We start from the raw sequence: 20,054 nt of genomic DNA on the forward strand, positions 1-20,054 counted from the left end.
TTGCAAAAAATATGCCCGAATTCGATTGAAACTTGTTACTCGGGGGTTTTTGGGATCGCTGATTACGAATGTGAAGTCAGAATCCAAAAATTCAACTTCACGTACCTACAATGGCAGACCAAGTTTTCAAAATTTGAAGTAGCGTCCTTTGCCTTTGAATATTTCAAAGTTTCCCGATTCTCACCGCGAGGAGGTGAACGATTTTGGGAATCTTTTTTTTTGTTTTTTATTTTTTCTTTTTTAGTTTTTTTAAAATGTTTTTAATTTTATTGCACAATATTCCAGCCTAAACATTAACTTTCTGTGTTTGAACTATCATACATATGTATGTATGTTTCCAAGCAAAATTTGTATTGGAAATAGATACTTATCTTTTTAATATTGCATATGTGTGTATGTATTTATACCAGTTTAAGTTCTTCTAACTAATTGTTTAATATTTCTTCCGTTTTCTTCTCACTATTTGCTTAAAAATTTCCATCTTTTTTATTCAGTATTCTGTCTGTCGTTGTAATTGGGCATAATGGCTTTGACAGAAAAAGAAAAAATCAAAATCGAAAAGTTACCCGCCCATCCATCTCCAGGGTGAGAATATACTCCGTTGAGTATTTCTTGAGATATGTTAAACGTTTTAGACTCATTTTTTAATTTCGCTGATTACAGCGCCATCTGTCATCAAAAAAATGTTTGTAATAGGTAAAATTTATGTAACTTTTTCTGAAGAAGCGAAATCTGCAATAAAAAATGGGGGTTCCCATTTAAAATTTTAAACTTACCCTCGCTTTCACCCACAGCGGGTGGGGGTGGGGGGTCATATTAGATGTCAAAATATTTTTGATAAATATTTTTAATATCCTGCTATTTACATAATTTCCAATATAAAATAAAATATATTTACACAATAAAAACAAATTTACATAATTTTTGTGGAATTACATAATTTCTATAAAATTGCATGATTTTTATATTTACGGAACTAATCATGTAAATCTATTTTACATTTATTATATGTGTAAATTTACGAAATTTTTTTACAGTGTAAGTGTCTTGTGTCGTATCGTGTCCAATTATGTGCAAAGTAACGATAAAAGTAACTGTAAAATTCGTGACCGTTACCAACAAAATGTAACTTCGTTACCATTACAGTTACCAAAGAAAAAAAATAACGCAGTTACTAGTAAAGTTACCAAAAAAGTAACTTGTAACTGTAACTTCGTTACAAGTAACGAGTTACTTCCATTCCCTGATTAAATATCAATAAATAAAACAGAACTTTATTTTGATTACGCAATACAAATTATGATTTTATTTTCAATACACTATTTTTGCACAACACAGTTTCCAAGAGACGTTTTGGGGACGTCCTGTGGAGAACCGTGGTGTACGTTACTATTAATTAGTTATTCTTTGCTTTAAGGGGATAGGTATAAAGATATTTCTTGTAGTCTTTTACGTCAACAATGCGATAATCTCCAATTTCCTGCTGATCGTCGTTTATATATTCCAAAGTAAAGTACTCTGTTTTGGGATCCTCAACTATAACAATTAACATTTTTAGTTATAATTGTCTCAGGAATTTTGACCAATTTAAACATAATTCAATAACAAAAAGTGGAAAGCAAAAAATGATGTTACAGAATCAGAAGACAAATAAACATTAACCAAAACTCAACAAAAAAAATTATATATACTAACTATTTTCTTTTTCGACCGCAATATTCCCTGGATCATTTCCTACTACATGTATGCTTAATTTTCTAAAATTACTTCCGTTCTCCGTGTGCTTTGCAAAACATTCTTTCAGATCATTGATCTTTATATCCTTCATTACAAACATTTCCCTCTCGTATCTGTCAAAAACGTATTTCCCCGATATTATCTCACTCCAGTTTCTGTTAACTTCTTCACTAAGAACATTATCGAAATATTGATTTGTTTTTTCTGCAATTAGTCTCTTCTTAAAATCATCCAAATTTATATCATAGAAATCTTTCAAAATTCTCTTATGAAAAAATTGCAAAAATGCCTCGATCTTCTGATCCATATGCTCGGTTGTGTATTTATTTGCATCAGTATAAACGGTAATGGAATATCCTAAAACTCCGTTAATGTAGTCACAATTGCACGAGGCAATTTCAAACTGCAGTTTTTCATGTACTACCCAAATGCGTATCATTACAATCATTATTTCCTGAAAACATGTAAAGATGAATATGATACGCGGGTGAAATCAATGGCAATAACCGAATAAGTTACACATATTTTATTCACTTATGTACAGAAATATGTATAGATAAAATACAAATAAATATGAACTGAGAATTGCAACGCCCTCCAAAAATATACAAACGATGTTATTTAATACTTACCATCATCAGATCGAGTAATACCGATAAATTAAATGACGTGATACCAACTTGATAATAATTTGTTACTACAGAAGTTCGATTAGTTTTGTTAAAACTTTTTAACTTGCAACAGCTTATGCCCAAAGGTATTTGGATGACTGTCATCTGCTGTAATGTATTACTAAGCAAGGGACCGCAATTCACTATTTCGAGACATTCCCGTATAGTTACGAGTGCATCGTCCGGCGTTATGTTACCTTGCACGAGGCACTGGATGTACAAATGATCGGTAAAGGATTTCACAAAGCATCGGAATTCTTTAAAATTTACACTAGATAGAGCAGTATGCATGTCGACGTATGTATAATGAATAAGCTTCAAGATCGACAATTTCACGTCACTATAAGAAAGAAGAAAGGAAGTTATTAATGGGCAGAAATTTCATTTTAGAGTTTTAATTGTTATAGTTAATTTGTTACTATCAGTTATGTAAAAACTTTATGGTTATTTATTATGTTTAATAATAAATAACAAGTACTTGATAAAAACAAATGGATTCATAAATGCCTTGCTATAATATCCCTCATCTAATAGTCGCACTTTGCAACATTCAAATAAAGATTCTGTAACAAGTGCTGGACAGTCAACCATGGATTTTGCAATAGTTCTCAACAAGAGCTGTAATGAGTAAAATAATATATCTCGAAAGTGTATTTATAAGAAAAAATAATAATAATAAGAACTCTTGGTATAAAAAACACAATTAACAATAAAAAAAGCTAGTGAGAGTAACAACTCTGAAATTTCAAAGCATCATATATACATATATGTAGCATATATATGTATATTTATAGCATCATATATATATATGTATTTCATTGTATTATTATGTACTATATTATATATTCTATTAACAACGTCAAAAGTTATGGCAACATTTCGAGCAATTCTTAGGAAACAATTTTTCTCTCATATTAATTTCATTCACATTGCGCTGAATCGCAGTTCTAATGTAATTAATTCCATACAATGTTTATAACATTCAAGTAAATAAACATTTAAAAAAAATAAATAGGGAGATCAAAACCGGAGAAAAAATAAGAATTACAGTATATATCTTTTTTTTTAGTAATATAAAATTCCGCAATCATGTTGGAAAATTAAAAAAAAATAAAATTACATACTAGTTAATTAGAAGTTAGAAATAAAATTATTTTATTATTAATTATTAACAAAAAATATTGTACTGTTACGGTTTCGGCTTCGAGTTTTCCTTTGCTTTTTATAATTTGACCCTGAATTGAATCTAACGAATACTGTAAAAAATTAATAGCTGCGATACTTTCTGTATGCATATACGCAAATAAAATCTAATATAAAATAAAAAACTTGAGAAAATTGAAGACGTGACCGAAAAGTATTGTTAATGAAATACGAAATATATTTGAAATTTGCGCTTAAATTACCACACCGTTATCCACATTAATATTATATTGCTAATTATATTTTTGTAGACTGTAAAAAATACTCAGAATCGACACAACTAAATCTCAGGGTTGCGCGATTTCAGGTAAGTGAAGTATAATCAAGTCAAGAAGAATAAAAACCTAGTTAGATATATAATTACACTATTTAGATGAATAACTTCTCATAATTAATTGAACAAAAATTTAATTAAAGTATATTATTAACCGATCTGAAATAAGGTTAATGTAATATTATTCGAAATTCATTCAACTACTTCAAGGGTGATTTAACTGCGTAATTCTAATACATCTGCCTCTTCATGGAGATCAAATCAATCATACAGAAAAGTAAATTGAATTAATTATTTAAGTAATTCAATTATGGGACGGCTTAATCATAAGCGCATTTATAAAGTTGAATGAACCATTATTGATAGTAAATAAACACGAATATAACGTAAAAGTAACATGACTTAAAAGTAATAGGAATTTAATAAAATATTAACGATACTTCACTTTTTTGATTTAGAACGAGGGAGAGTTTTGTGGAGCTATTAACAGATGGCGCGTGTACTCGTAAGAAAGATTCGATGTCTACCTGTATCAAGCGAGGATGGTCAAATGATCTTTTCATACACTTCTTGCCACGTCATGGCGACAAACATTTTTTTATAGGCAGTTCAATCGATCTATATAATAGAAGATTTTAATTATAAATTAAATCATTTTACAAAATAACGAGATAGAATAAATTTAATGAATTGTCCTATTAGATAAACCATTAAATCTACTTCACTCGAAGATAAAGTAGAGATTACCTTAAAATTGTTATTATCAACAATTTATTGAGTTCTTGTTACTTTGTAGAATAATCCAATTAAATGTTAAAATCAATCTATTCTACTGCAGATTTATTTCATCGTGCTCATAAAATTATTTTAATTGACGATACAATTAGTTCCGTTACTATCAATAATAGTTTAGTCAACTACTTAAATATTTTATAGAACTAAATTTAATGTTTATTTAACTGTTAACACAAGAAAAATATTAAACGAAGTTAAAATTTTTCTTGGTGCAACCCGACAGTTAGTTCGCCGTATTGGACTCTGAAATTGAGTTGGTTTACCTCAATTCGAGTTGAATTCCTCAATCTTTTTTTACACTGTATTTATAATTTCAACACATGCTTGATTTTATACTTACGGGCAATTTCTCACTAAACCCGTTCATTTCTATTATAATACCTTTATGACTGGTATAGATATGATATTCAAATCCCGCTACCACAGCTGGATGTAATTCTTCGAACAAAAGCAGTTTTAATGCATGACAGTACATTTCCATAATAACTGCACTAAAATGTCATAAACGTGAATGTCCCTTTCATTAAGATATAAATACAAATGTAAAATTATATTAATATTATAGATCGGCAGTTACACCATACTGTAAACCTTTCTTATAATTTTTTATAAAATTTTTCGGAATTTTTACAGAAATTTTAGATTTATTTAGAATCTTTAATTAATTTTAAAACATTGAAACAATTTTCTCAGTTTCTATATATACACATTGAAAAGATTTTCGGAAATATCGAAAAAGTCTATCAAGACACACGCGCGAACGCAAGCGCATTTTATTTAACTCATCATATATATGAATTCTGAAATTTTAAGATTTCTAAAGCATTTTTACAGAAATTATAAAATTAAAATTTTAGAACATTTCATAATCCCTATATATAAAAAATTCTAAGAAAGGATGATCGCTCTCTCAGTTTTTAAAAATGTCGCAAATGATTCCAATATGTCCCAAAAAAATATGAAAATAATTTTCACTATAGTAGTTAGAAATTAACATTTATAGGGTCAGTAAGACAATAGCAGCACTATTACGAAGTAGTATCTACTATTACACTTTCCATGCTATTATACTTACTTCTTCGGCGACTGAACTCCTATAGAGGAAACAAATTGGAAATTCATATAACATTTCGGCAAACGAAATTTGAGATTAGGGCAATACCAAATTTCCGAAATGCGATCGTTGTATATTTTTACAGGATATTTCGGAACTTTCTCTGGTATCGGTATTAAAGAGAAGTCGCTGGCAATAAATACATTCTTTAATGGTAAATGAAAATTTGGCAACGGATCAATGGATTTCCAATGTTCGATATAATCCTTTGATATTTCAATATATAAATGTTCCTTTTTGTTCCTATTTACATGGGACTGAACTTCATTATGATCAAAAGTCAAAGGACGAGGCTTATCTTGCAAAATAGTGATAATTGCGGTCTCTGGCTTCAAATAATTCAAACAGCTTTGTATATCTTCTAGGTTGTACTTAATACAAATAAGTTCATTTGCAGTTATATAATCACGTGGTGGATAAAAGTGCATACCCTTACACAAACTTACTATATAGTCCACAGAATCTTTTTCGTTAATAAATCTAAAAAGACCTCAAATTATTTCACATACATAAACTTTGACAGACTTTCTTTTTCAATAATATCTCTTTTTATGTATGTTTCTTTACATATTTCTAAAATAAATTTACCTAAAATTATATTCCATTATCTTATAAATGTCATAGTAAATAGTCCTTTTATGTGGATCATCTTTTTTTAGTAAATTAATAAAGGAAAATATTGCATCTAGAACTTCCTTCAAATGTTCTTGTTTTTCACAGAAGAGCACTACAGTAATCTTGAACATAGTATATATACAATTATATTTTAAGAACGTTTCACTGCTACATTGAACATTATCACCTAAACTTATACAATTTGGCATTTTGTTGCGTAGATAACTTGTTAAAGAACCTTTTCCTCCATGCCTAATAATCCATGCGAGATATTCATGAGGTTTACTATAATAAAAATCGGATGGTAAAGGCACTGTCCATGTTACTTCTACCTGCAAAAGACAATTTTTAATTTATCATATACATATATTTACTATAAATATAACCTCTTTTTCGAATCTGTACTGAAGTTTTAAAGTTATCGTACTTCGTCACCTTGCTTAACCATCACATGTGATAAATGAGACCTTGTTTTCATAAATACTCTTTCGATTTCGAGAGTATCAAAAGAAACACTATTAACATAGTCATCGGGAGATAACCTATTACTTGGTACATCAACAAAGCATTTCGTAACGAATTTTTCCAGTGTGCTCAATGGAAATTTAGCCTACAAAAACATGCATTACGTTATATGAAAAATATATTTAATAAGTAGTCAAAGATTCACAATGCAGTTTATACTGAGTTACCTGTATAGCAATTGTCATTCTGTGAGCACTGTAATAGCGATTTCTGAATTTGTGCAATTCTTCGCACAATTTATTATCATCCATATTATTGCTACACATCATAGAAATGTTTCGAATATACTTATTGACTGCATCGGTTTGCGCAGAGGACAACGGTTGCTCCTTCTTACTCTCGTCACAATGTACCAATATATCCTCTATATATGAAAATGACATATAAATACTGAAAGTTACATATTGATATGATATTATAATTTATATACCATGTACAATGTTCTGTCTCTCTCGTGTAATGTTATCATTCATTATCAAGGGTTTAATAAAGCCTTGTGCAAAACGATCAAGAGCAGGAAGCAAAAATTTTTCTTGAATAGTAAAGTAAAATGTTGTTTGTTCGCTATCTGTTGAAACGCAAACAGTTCCGCCACGTTTTTCGATGAATGTTCCAAAACCTTCTTCCTGTGTATAAAATGATACTTAAACATTTACTCTCTGAAGATTAAATTCTTCAGAGAGTAAATATATTCTTTTTAGTAAAATCTCACTCCAAATAGTGAATATTGAACCAATCTCGAAATACTAACTCATTTTCAATGTTAAAGGTCGGATTGCACCAATAATACTTTAAGCGAAGCATAAAAATCTCACATTCTCTCTTTAAAACCGATAAAGTGGGAGAGATAAAAAGAGTTTTAAGCCTAGTTTAAAGTCAAAGTAGCGTTGGTACAACCGAACCTAAGAGCTAAGTTTTACTCTTTAGAATGAGATTCATTGTAAAAATATATATAGACAATATTACGAATAAATGAAATTTTATACAAAAAATTGTGCATCATGTTTTAGTACTTCTGTGTATTTTTCGGATCCCACGAAAACCATATGCTTGAATAAATTTGCTACGCCTTGAATGTCTGGATCGCTGAAACATCCTACTTCCACACATAAGCCACATACTGCCTATTTAAAAAAATATAGACATATATACACACATCACGCCGTACACACTGTGTAAATTATACTAAATGGAGAAATCAACATAATCTGCAGAATAATCTGCAGAGTACATAACTCAAATTAAATGACATATTTCGATACAGATCTATGAGAACTTTTCAAATAGAGTAAATAAAACCATTATTTAAATGGATACTTTTGATAAAACTGATAATATATTCTTACATTAGTTCTTGTAAATACAAATTCCTTTCATGATTTTATTATCTATCTTTAATATTATAACGTCGATAAATTTCTAAGGACCGATTAAGAATTAATTTTGTAAAATTCATATTCTAAAATGCAACTAAGTTGTCTCGTTTATACCTTTTTTTCATCTCTCTCGTCCTCTTTATTTTGAGAATCATCTGTTTTTAAATTTATATCCGATACAAGCAGAGCTGTTAAATCATTTATTAATCTTATGACCCTAAATTTAAAAGACAAAACAAACAACCATGAAATAAGATCAGTGAGAATGTTGGTTATATAAAAATATCTAATTTTCCTTTGTACAAGGTGGATTAACTAATTGTAACGTTTGTCTCAAAAGATTGTCGTCATGATATTTTACAGGTCTATTAGAAAATTAATCTTTTTACTAAGCATGTGCCTTTCTGTTACCTATAATCCTTTTTGTCGTTTTCCGATTTGACTGGATTCTCTAAATATTCAACTTGATGCTGATCATCTTCTTCCGTATGCTCCATTTATGCAGGCAATATATTATATACAGACGTGCACAGAAAATCACAGCAAAATGATCTGATCTGAGAATTTGTAATAGAATTTTGAAGATTAAGAGTTTTCAATTTTCTAGTAGACTTGGAGCAATTTTAACTGCACCTGACACTCGTTTTTCTTTCTTAGTGGCACTCGCCCTTCAACAAAGATCAAACGTTTAATAATTTGTATATTGTAGCTAGACGCACGTACAAAGAATATATACAATTGTAGATATGCTTACTTATCTGTGTTATTTACGCTACGGTTTAAGGCAAGTATTCATAATCGATTCTTTTATTTAAAAGTTGCCTAAGTAGTCTGAAAATGTCAATAAACCAACTACAGAGCCTTCACAATAGCATTTAAAGTTACATGTAAAGAAGGCATTTTAGAATATTGCCTCAAGATATTATGAGACGATATCGATATAAGAATTGATTTATGAACTAGTATAACTTTATAATTTTTTATTTATTGGTAATCCATGCGTGAAAAAGATTGTACATATGGCCTGCGCTGATAACAAAAAAAAATTTTTTTTCGAAGAAGCACAAACTAGAATATGTGTTTGTTATGGTTTTTGGATCACTGATTCCAAAATACTAATCCTTTTTTTCAAATTTTATCAGTGTATGTACAATGGCTTTATTATGCGCCAGTTCGCACTAGTGCTTTCAATCGAATTCACTATTTGACGACCTGTGTGAGTCATAGAAAATTCTTTCATCTTTAAAAACGTACTTTGAAAAATTAAAATTATATTATCCGTTTTTAAAGTTGAACTACTTTCTTGACTGAAGCAAATGGTTTGACTATTTGTTACACAACAATACATCAATTTATTTTATGATGTACAACATAAATGGTAATACCTAACATTTAGTCTGTTCGACTTGTTTACATTTTTTTACACTTTTTACACTTAAATTGAGATAGATATATATTTGTCGCTGAAAAGAAAGAAACCGAAGATGCTGAGTGTAAAAAGTTTAAGCGAGTAGAACAGACCTATTAATAAAGCAAAATTTTTTTGTTCCTACACTTTATTTAACTTTTCAAAATATTATATATCAGTCCTGTAACCTTTAATGTTATATTTACTTTCCTCAATCCTTCCTTTTCTCCGTCCTTTTCTCAATTGTTTCAATTTTCATAAACATTTCATCATTTTTTTCAATTTACTGAAAAAATTCGACATAATGGAACAAAACGATTTACAAATTCGGATTCAGCTACCCTAGATCTATACATGCAGCTACTCAGGTTTGTGTTTCTCTGAAAGTTTTTTTGTGGTAATGTGGTAATTTGAGTCGAAAAAAAATTCTACTAATCTACATACCGAAATGTAAAACCGCATGCTCTAATTAATTGTGCTTAGTATGAAATGCACTAAATATGAATACTGTTAATAAATTATTCAAATTCTTTCATCTAATAATGTGTTTATAAAATTGTTAATATCTTTAACGGTTAAAATATTTTCCACCTAATGATATTAAACAATAGCAAATTAATTATTAGATCTAATTAATAATATTTAAAATGTAATAAGTACAAGTTATTTTCTGTTGATTTTACATAGAAACAAGTCACAAATGTATACATTAGAGATTTCCGCTTCTCTACTCATCTAAATACATTATGCCTTTATCATCAGTATTAATAAATTACGTATAATGTTTAGTTTCCGAAAAATAAGGTAGTTTCCTTAGACTACTTCAATATCGGCGACATTCCTCAATTGTTGTTATTATGCAAGGATTAATACTAAATTTAAATATCAATAAATAAAACAGAACTATTTTCGTAAGGCAATAAAAATTATTATTTTATTTTTAATACACTATTCTTGCACAACACAGTCTCCGAAAAACGTTATGGAGACATCTTCTGAAGAACTGTGCTGTTTATATTATTATTAATCAGTTATGCTTTGCTCTAAGAGGATAGATATAAAGATATTTCTTGTAGTCTTCTACGTCAACAATGTGATGGTCTCCATCTTCCTGCTGATCGTCGCTTATATATTCCAAAGAAAAGTGCTTTGTTTTGGGATTTTCACCTATAACAATTAATATTTTTAATTGTAATTGTCTCAACAATTTTGACTAATTTGAACATAATTCAGTAACAAAAAATGGAAACCAAAAAATGATGTTATAGAATCAGAAAAATAATGTTACAGAATCAGAAATACATATATCAACCGAAATTCAATTTAAAAAATTATATCCTCACTATTTTCTTTTTCGACTGAAATTTTTTCTGGATCATTTCTTACTACATGTATTCTTAATTTCCTAAAATTCCTTCCATTCTTTGTGTGCTTTTCAAAACATTTTTTTAGATCGTTGACCTTTATGTCATCTATTGCAAGCACTTCTCTCTCGTATCTGTCAAAAACGTATTCCCCCTTCATTATCTCATTCCAGTTTTTCTGAACTACTTTTTCAACAACATTTTCAGTATATTGACGCTTTTTTGCAATTATTAGCCTAGCCTTAAATTTATCCAAATCCTTTTCCTGAAAATCTTTCAAAATCCCATTAAACAATTGCAAAAATGTCTCGATCCGCTGATCCATATGTTCGATTGTGCATTTATTTGCCTTAGTATAAATAGTAATGGAATATCCTAAAATCCCGTTAATATAGTCCAAGTCGCACGATACAACTTTAAATAGCTGTTTTTTGTCTATTTCCAAATTATGTAATATTTCAAACATTATTTCCTGAAAACAGGTACAGATGAATATGATATGCGGTTAAAATCAATCGAATATGTTATATATTTTTTATTTATATATAAATAAATAAATATATATAAAATAAAATTAAATATAACCTGAAAATTGCAATGCACTCAAAAAATATACAAAACAATGTTATTTAATACTTACCATCATCAGATCGAGTAATACCGATAATTGAACAGACGCGACATCAACTTGATAATAATTTGTCACTACGGAAGTTGTATTCATTTCGTCTATATTTTTTAATTTGCAATAGCTTATGCCCAAAGGTATTTGCACGACTCTCATCTGTTGTACTGTACTACTAAGCAAGGGACCGCAATTTATTACTTCGAGACATTCTTGTATAATCACTAATGCATCGTCCGGCGTTATGTTACCTTGCACGAGACATTGGATGTACAAATGATCGGTAAAGGATTTCACAAAGCGTTGGAATTCTTCAAAATTTACATTAGACAGAGCAGTATGTTTGTCGACGCCTGTATAATGAACAAGCTTCAATATTGATAATTTTACGTCACTGTAAGAAAGCACAAAGGAAGTTATTGATCAGCAGAAATATAATCTAATATATTTCATTTTAGAATTTTAATTGTTATAATTAATATGTATCCTTAATTGTTTCTACCAGTTACGTAAAAATTTTATAATTGTTATAATTATGCTTAATAATAAATAATTAGTACTTGATAAGTTTATGTGGATTCATAAATGCTTTGCTATAATATCCCTTATCTAATAGTTGCATTTTGCAAGATTCAAATAAAGACTTCGTAACAAGTGCTGGATATCGAACCATGTATTTTACAACAGTTATCAACAAGCGCTGCAATAAGTAAAATAATGTATCCCGAAAGTATATTTATAAGAAATAATAATAATAAGAATTCTTGATATTAAAAACACAATTAACAATAAAAAAGGCTAGTGAGATTAAAGACGCAGAAATTTTAGAGCATTTTATATATATGTATATGTATTCCATTGTATGTATATGTATTTCATATTCCATTAACGACGTCAAAAGTTTTGGCTACATTTCGAGCCATCCTTAGCAACCAATTTTTCCCTTATATTAATCTCATTCTTGTACTTGAATCCAAGGAGAATCGCAGCTCTAATGCCATAATTAATTTTAAACAATGACTGTAACATTTTAGTAATTACAAAATTAAAGAAAATAAATGGAGAGTTCAAATCCAGAGAAACATAAGAAATATATTACATATACATCTTTCTTTAATAATATAAAATTCCGCAATCATGCTAGAAAATTAAAGAAGGTAAAATTTCGTACTAGTTTTATTATTTATAAATTAAAAGTTAGAAATAAAATTCATGTATTATTTATTATTAACAAAAAATACTGTTACGGTTTTAGCTTTTCCTTTTTTAATTTTGTCCTCACCTGAATCTAATAAATACTGTGACAAATCGATTATAGTTTTATAACCACGATACTTTCTGGATTTACAAATAAAATTTAATATAAAACTAAAAACTTGAGAATGAAGAAGACTGAGAATGTGATCGAAAAGTACAAAATTGTTAATGAAATACCAAATATATTTGAAATTTGCACTTGCATTATCACACCGTTATTCTCATTAATATTTTAATACTAATCATATTTTTAAGTTTATAACTCCAACACACGGTTGATTTTATACTTACGGGCAATTTGTCGATGAACCCGTTCATTTTGATTATAATACCTTCATCACTAGTATATATATAATATTCAAATCCAGCTACAACAGCTGGATATAATTCTTCGAACAAAAGCAGTTTTAATGCACGACAGTACATTTCCATAATAACTGCACTGAAATGTCACATGAATGTTCCTTTCATTAAGATATAAATACAAATGTAAAAGTACATAAAAATTGTAGATTGGCAATTACACCATGCTAAAAATTTTACTTATAATTTTTTATACAATTTTTCAGAATTTTCATAAAAATTTCAGATTTATTTAAAATTTTTGATTAATTTTATAACATTTAAAAAAATTTCTCAGTTTCTATATACAGATTGAAACGCTTTTCGGAAAAGAGTCGAGAAAGTTTATCAAGACACACGCGCACACAAGCGCATTTTATTTAAATTCTTGATATATATGAATTCTGAAATATTTTGAGATTTCTAATATTTCTCATTACATAATTTTTGATAAAATCTTATAAAATCTGAAAAAATTTAAAGTATTTTTTCAGAAATTATAAAACTAAAAATTTTAGAAAATATAATTTTTCATAACTCATATATATGAAAAATTCTAAGAAAAGATGTTCGCTTTCTCAGTTTATAAAAAATGTCGTAACTTGTTCCAATGTGTCCCTAAAAAATTTTCACTAAGGTAGTTAGAAATTAGCACATATAGGGTGAGTAATAGCAGTACTATTACGAAGTAGTATCTACTATTACACTTTCCATGCTATTACTTACTTCTTCGACGACTGAACTCCTAGAGAGGAAATAAATTGGAAATTCATATAACATTTCGGCAAACGAAATTTGAGATACGGGCAATACCAAATTTCCGATATGTGATCGTTGTATATTTTTACAGGATATTTCGAAACATTATCTGGTATCGATATTAAAGAGAAATCGCTGGCAATGAATACATTCTTTAATGGTAAATGAAAATTTGGCAACGGCTCGATGGATTTCCAATGTTCGATATATTCCGTTGGTACTTCGACGTATATATGTTTCTTTTCGTCCCAGTTTAGATGGGACTGAACTTCATTATGATCAAAAGTCAAAGGACGAGGTTTATCTTGCAAAATAGTGATAATCGCGGTATCTGGCTTCAAATAATTTAAACACTTTTGTATATCTTCTGGGTTGTACTCAATACAAATAAGCTCATTTGCAGTTATATAATCACGTGATGGATAAAAGTGCATACCCTTACACAAACTTACTACATAATCCACAGAATCTTTTTCGTTAATAAATCTAAAAAGACCTCAAACTGTTTCACGTACATAAATTTTGACAGACTTTCCTTTTTCAATTATACCTCTTATTATACATGTTTCTTTGCACATTTCTAAAATAAATTTACCTAAAATTATATTCCATTATCTTATAAATGTCATAGTAAATAGTCCTTTTATGTGGATCATCTTTTTTTAGTAAATTAATAAAGGAAAATATTGCATTTAAAACTTCCTTCAAGTGTTCTTGTTCCTCACAGAAGAGCTCTACAGTAAGCTTCAACATGGTATATATACAATTATATCTTAAGAATGTTTCACTGTTACATTGAACATTATCACCTGAACCTATACAATTTGGCATTTTGTTGCGTAGATAACTTGTTAAAGAATCTTTTCCTCCATGCCTAATAATCCATGCGATATATTCATGAGGTTTACTGTTATAAAAATCGGGTGGTAAAGGCATTGTCCATGTTACTTCTACCTGCAAAACACAATTTTTAATTTATTATATACATATATTTACTATAAATATAATTTCGTTTGAATCTGTCTTGAAGTTAACGTACTTTGTCACCTTGCTTAAACATCACATGTGATACATGAGATCTTGTTTCGGTTAATACTCTTTCGAGTTTGGGAGTATCAAAAGAAACACTAGGAACATAGACATCCGGAGATAACCTTTTACTTGGTACATCAACAAAGCATTTCGTAACGAATTTTTCCAATGTGCTCAATGATAATTTAGCCTATAAAAACGTGTATTATATTAGATGAAAAATATATTTAATAATTAGTCAATGATTAACAATTTACTGAATTACCTGTATAGCTATTGTCATTCTGTGAGCACTGTAATAGCGATTTCTGAATTTACGCAATTCTTCGCACAATTTATTATCATCCATATATTCCATATTATTGCTAAACGTCATAGAACTGTCCCGAATATTCTTATTGACTTGATCGGTTTGCGCAGAGGATAACGGCTGCTCCTTCTTATTCTCGTCACAAGGTAGCAATTCATACTCTATATATGAATATGACATATAGAGATTGAAAGTTACATTGATATGATATTATAATTTATATACCATATATGTTCTCTCGCTCCCGTGTAATGATATCTTTCGTCATCAAGGGTTTAATGAAGCCTTGAGCAAAACGATCAAGAGCAGGAAGCAAGTGTTTTTCTTGAATAGCAAAGTAAAATGTTGTTTGTTCGCTATCTGTTGAGACGTTAACAGATCCGCCACGTTTTTTGATGAATGTTTCAAAATTTTTTTCCTGTGTATAAGATGATATTTATACATTTATTGTAAGAATTTACTCTTCAGAGAGTAAATATATTCTTTTTAGTAAAATCTCACTCGAAAGAGTGAAAATTGAACCAATCTTGAAATAGTAATTCATTTTCAATGTTCAAGGTCCGATTGCACCAATAATACTATAAGCGAGGCATAATAATATCACATTCTCTCTTTAAAACCGATAGAGTGGTAGAGATAGAGAGAGTTTTAAGCCTCGCTTAAAGTCAAAGTAACGTTGGTGTAACCGAACCTAAGAGCAAGATTTCACTCTTTAGAATGATATTCACTGCATGTTTTAGTACTTGTGTGTATTTTTCGGATCTCATGAAAACCATACGCTTCAATAAATTTGCTACGCCTTGAATGTCTGGATCGGTGAAACATCCTACTCCCACACATAAGCCACATGCTGCCTGTTTAATAAAATATAGGCATATATATACACATTATACACATCACGCATTACATACAATACACACTGTGTAAAGTATATTAAATGGAGAGATCAACACAATTAATAGATTAACCTGTACATAATTCAAATTAAATCACATATTTCGAAATGAATCTATGAGAACTTTTTTGCAAATAGTAAAGAAAACCATTATTTAAACGGCAACTTTTGATAAAACGAATAATATATTCTTGCGTTAGTTCTTGTAAAGACAGTTTCCTTTCATGATTTTATTATTAATCTTTAATATTATAATGTCAATAAATTTCTAAGGACGGATTAAGAAATAATTTGGCACAAGTTATATCATAAAATGCAACTAAATTGTCTTGTTTATACCTTTTTTTCATCTTTCTCGTCGTCTTCATCTCGAGAATCATCTGTTTTTAAATGTATATCTGATATAAGCAGAGCTGTTAAATCATTTACTAATCTGATGACCCTAAATTTAAAAGACAAAACAAACAACAATAAAATAAAGTCAGTAAGAATGTCGGTCATATAAAAAAATCTAATCATTCTTTGTACAAGGCGGATTAACTAATTGTAACGTTTGTCTGAAAAGATTGTCGTCATGATATTTTACAGATCTATTAGAAAATTATTCTTTTTACTAAGCATGTGCCTTCGTGTTACCTATAACTCTTTTTGTCGTTTTCCGATTTGACTGGATTCTCCAGATATTCAACTTGATGCTGATCATCGTCTTCAGTACGCTTCATTTCTGCACGCAATGTATTATATATCGACGTGCACAGAAAATCACAGCAAAATGATCTGATCTGAGAATTTGTAATAGAATTTTGAAGATTAAGAGTTTTCAATTTTCTAGTAGACTTGGAGCAATTTTAACTGCACCTGACACTCGTTTTTCTTTCTTAGTGGCACTCGCCCTTCAACAAAGATCAAACGTTTAATAATTTGTATATTGTAGCTAGACGCACGTACAAAGAATATAAACAATTGTAGATATGCTTACTTATTTGTGTTATTTACGCTTCGGTTTAGGGCGGATATTCATAGTCGATTCTTCTATTTAAAACTACTGTCTTAAGTAGTCTTAAAATGTTATTAAAATAATTACAGAGCCTTTACATTTTAAGAGCATTTTAAGCTACTTTCCAAAACGTCTTCCTATACGGAAAATTTTATTCGTAATATGTGGTACACCGGACGTATATTATATTATATATATTGAGTAAAATTTTCCTCGGAGAAGATATTTTAGAATGTTGCCTTAAGATATTATAAGACGTATCCATATAATAAATGATTTATGAATACTCAGTTTAACTTATAATTATTTATTTATTGTTAAGCCATGCATAACAGTAAATAAATAATTATAAGGAAAGATACTGTACATGTGTCCTGCACTAATAATATATTTAAAAAATGTTATTTTCAAAGATTCACAAAACTAGAAAATAAGTGTTTTATTTATAGGTTTTGGGTCATTGAATTTGAACTGGTAAGACCTCTGATGAAAGTAAAAGTTGGAGCGTAAGTCGAATGTAATGGGAGGGTAATAGAAGCTTAATCGAAGCTTCTACAAGACGAAAATTAAAACAATAAAACGCATAAAAGAGGCGTTTACACTTCTTTTACATTCCGTTGTTTTCACCACCTGGAAATTTTAAGGTGGCCTCACACACTTTCCGTAACTGTAACAGTAAGGTTTTCGACCAATCGTGTTGCTCGTTTGTTAGGCGTCGTCTACAATACACGGAGTAAGAAGTAAGAGTAAGAAATTGACCAATCACAGTCGAATGTGAGAAGAATAATCGATTGTGATTGGTCATTTTCTTACTCTTACTTCTTACTCCGTGTATTGTAGACGACGCCTTTCAGTCACGGTTACGGACGACCGAATCGAGCAACGCGATTGGTCGAAAACCTTACTGTTACTGTTACTTTACGCTTCTATTACTCTGCCTTTAAGGCCCGTCTACAATACACGGAGTAAGAAGTAAGAGTAAGAAATTGACCAATCACAGTCGAATGTGAGAAGAATAATCGACTGTGATTGGTCAATTTCTTACTCTTACTTCTTACTCCGTGTATTGTAGACAGGCCTTTACATTTGACTTACTCTGATTTTTATTTTCACCGGGGCCGTTTTACTATACCACATCCAATTTTTTATGTAATCGAGAAAAATAATGGAAAATTTGTGAAAATTGAAACATTTAGGGAAATAGCAAAAGTAAATATAACATTAAAATGCGATCGCAAACTAATTTAAATATGTTTGATACGTTAAATAAATTGTAAGAAAAAGAAGATTTTATTTTATTATTGTTGTTATATTATAGCTTAACACATAAAATAAATAGTATAGAGTACGATTGTGCAATAAATAGTTAAACCTGCGTGAGTCATGAAAAATTCTTTCAGCTTTAAAAAAAATATTTTGACAAATTAAAATTAGAATATCCGTTCTTATCAAAGCTAAAATTACTTTCGTGACTCACGCAGATAATCCGATTGTTTATTGCGCAATCGGTTTATTTTGTGACGTATTAAACGGTAATACCTAATATTGGTAAAGCAAAATTTTTTTGTTTTTTACACTTTGTTTAACTTATAAAAATATATAAATTAATAAAAATATTTAAATCAATTCAGCAACAGCGCGCACTTTAACATTATATTTACTTTCATTCTTTCCTCAAAAGTTTCAATTTTCACAGATTTATCATTTTTTTCAATTTCCTTAAAAAACTGGACATGATGGAGCAAAACGATTTACGAATTCGGATTCAGCTACCCTAAATCCATAGAAACACCTACTCAGATTTGTTTCTCTAAAAATTTTTTTGTGGTACAGTGGTAATTTGAGCCGAATTCTATTAATCTACATATCGAAATGGAAAACTATGCACTAATTTATTATTAACATATGTACACTCGCTTCCGATAATTGCAGTCAGTCTTTGGTTGAATGAAATAGAAGGTATACAATATTTAAAAACTTCCGCACAATTTCTTTGTTTTTTTAGAATTTCCAATAAATAAAATAGAACCTTATTACTATATAAGACAGTTTATTATATTCTTTCCATTATAAATCAAAAGACATCCACAGAATTAGAACGTTCTCTAGATATTCTTCAAATAACCACAGCAAAACTATGTTGTCTGGATTGTTGCTATACTTACTAAAAGCTCTGAAGGATAAGTATAGAGACTTTCCTTATAATTTTCTATGTTTCCTAACATAGAAATTATAATTAAATTAGAACTAAAATAGTAATACGATGAACTTTAGTTTCCTCCTGATCGTCGCTTATATATTCCAAAACAAAGTGCTTTTCCTTCCAATTGTCAGCTACAACAATTAATAGTTTTTATCTTATTTGTCTCAGCAACGTTGAGCATAATTCGACAACAAAAAGTGAAAGGCAAAAAATATTACAAAATCAGAAATCATCGACCAAAATTCAATCAAAAAGTTATGTACTCACTATTCTCTTTCTCGACTTCAATTTCCTTCTGATCACTTCCCACCACATGTATGCTTAATTTTCTAAAATTACTTCCATTTTCCGTATGCTTTGCAAAAAATTCTTTCAGATCGTTGATCTTTATATTCTTTATTGCAAGCGTTTTTCGAGTCTGTCAAAAACGTATTCCCTCTTCGTTATCTCACTCCAGTTTGTATAAACTTCATTTTTAAGATCGTTATCGGCAGTATAATTATATTGCTTTACTAATTTCTCCTTAACAGCATCCAAATCCTCTTCTGACAT

The 20,054-nt window shown here is 29.3% G+C and overlaps 2 protein-coding genes and 1 pseudogene across 2 annotated transcripts; all 3 read right to left on the reverse strand.

The window, feature by feature from the left end:
- Positions 1–1,396: 1,396 nt before the first annotated feature.
- LOC108764810 (nardilysin-like) lies at positions 1,397–8,807 on the reverse strand. Its single transcript, XM_018513199.1, has 13 exons — positions 8,722–8,807; positions 8,425–8,527; positions 7,948–8,058; positions 7,365–7,560; positions 7,102–7,298; positions 6,837–7,019; positions 6,383–6,741; positions 5,756–6,274; positions 5,021–5,171; positions 2,887–3,026; positions 2,370–2,748; positions 1,696–2,191; positions 1,397–1,518 (listed from the first exon to the last, which is right to left on the reverse strand). The coding sequence occupies exons 1-13, from the start codon at positions 8,805–8,807 to the stop codon at positions 1,397–1,399; spliced, it is 3,042 nt and encodes a 1,013-aa protein (XP_018368701.1).
- Positions 8,808–10,745: 1,938 nt separating this feature from the next.
- LOC108764811 (nardilysin) lies at positions 10,746–17,130 on the reverse strand. The gene is made up of 13 exons (XM_018513200.1): positions 16,939–17,130; positions 16,642–16,744; positions 16,151–16,261; positions 15,633–15,825; positions 15,363–15,568; positions 15,105–15,287; positions 14,661–15,019; positions 14,033–14,551; positions 13,256–13,406; positions 12,268–12,407; positions 11,723–12,101; positions 11,062–11,554; positions 10,746–10,885 (listed from the first exon to the last, which is right to left on the reverse strand). The coding sequence occupies exons 1-13, from the start codon at positions 17,022–17,024 to the stop codon at positions 10,746–10,748; spliced, it is 3,063 nt and encodes a 1,020-aa protein (XP_018368702.1). The 5' UTR covers positions 17,025–17,130.
- Positions 17,131–19,535: 2,405 nt separating this feature from the next.
- On the reverse strand, positions 19,536–20,054 carry LOC108764812 (nardilysin-like; annotated as a pseudogene).

This window comes from Trachymyrmex cornetzi, unplaced genomic scaffold (assembly GCF_001594075.2).
Source record: "Trachymyrmex cornetzi isolate Tcor2-1 unplaced genomic scaffold, Tcor1.1 scaffold454, whole genome shotgun sequence".
Lineage (NCBI taxonomy): Eukaryota > Metazoa > Arthropoda > Insecta > Hymenoptera > Formicidae > Trachymyrmex > Trachymyrmex cornetzi.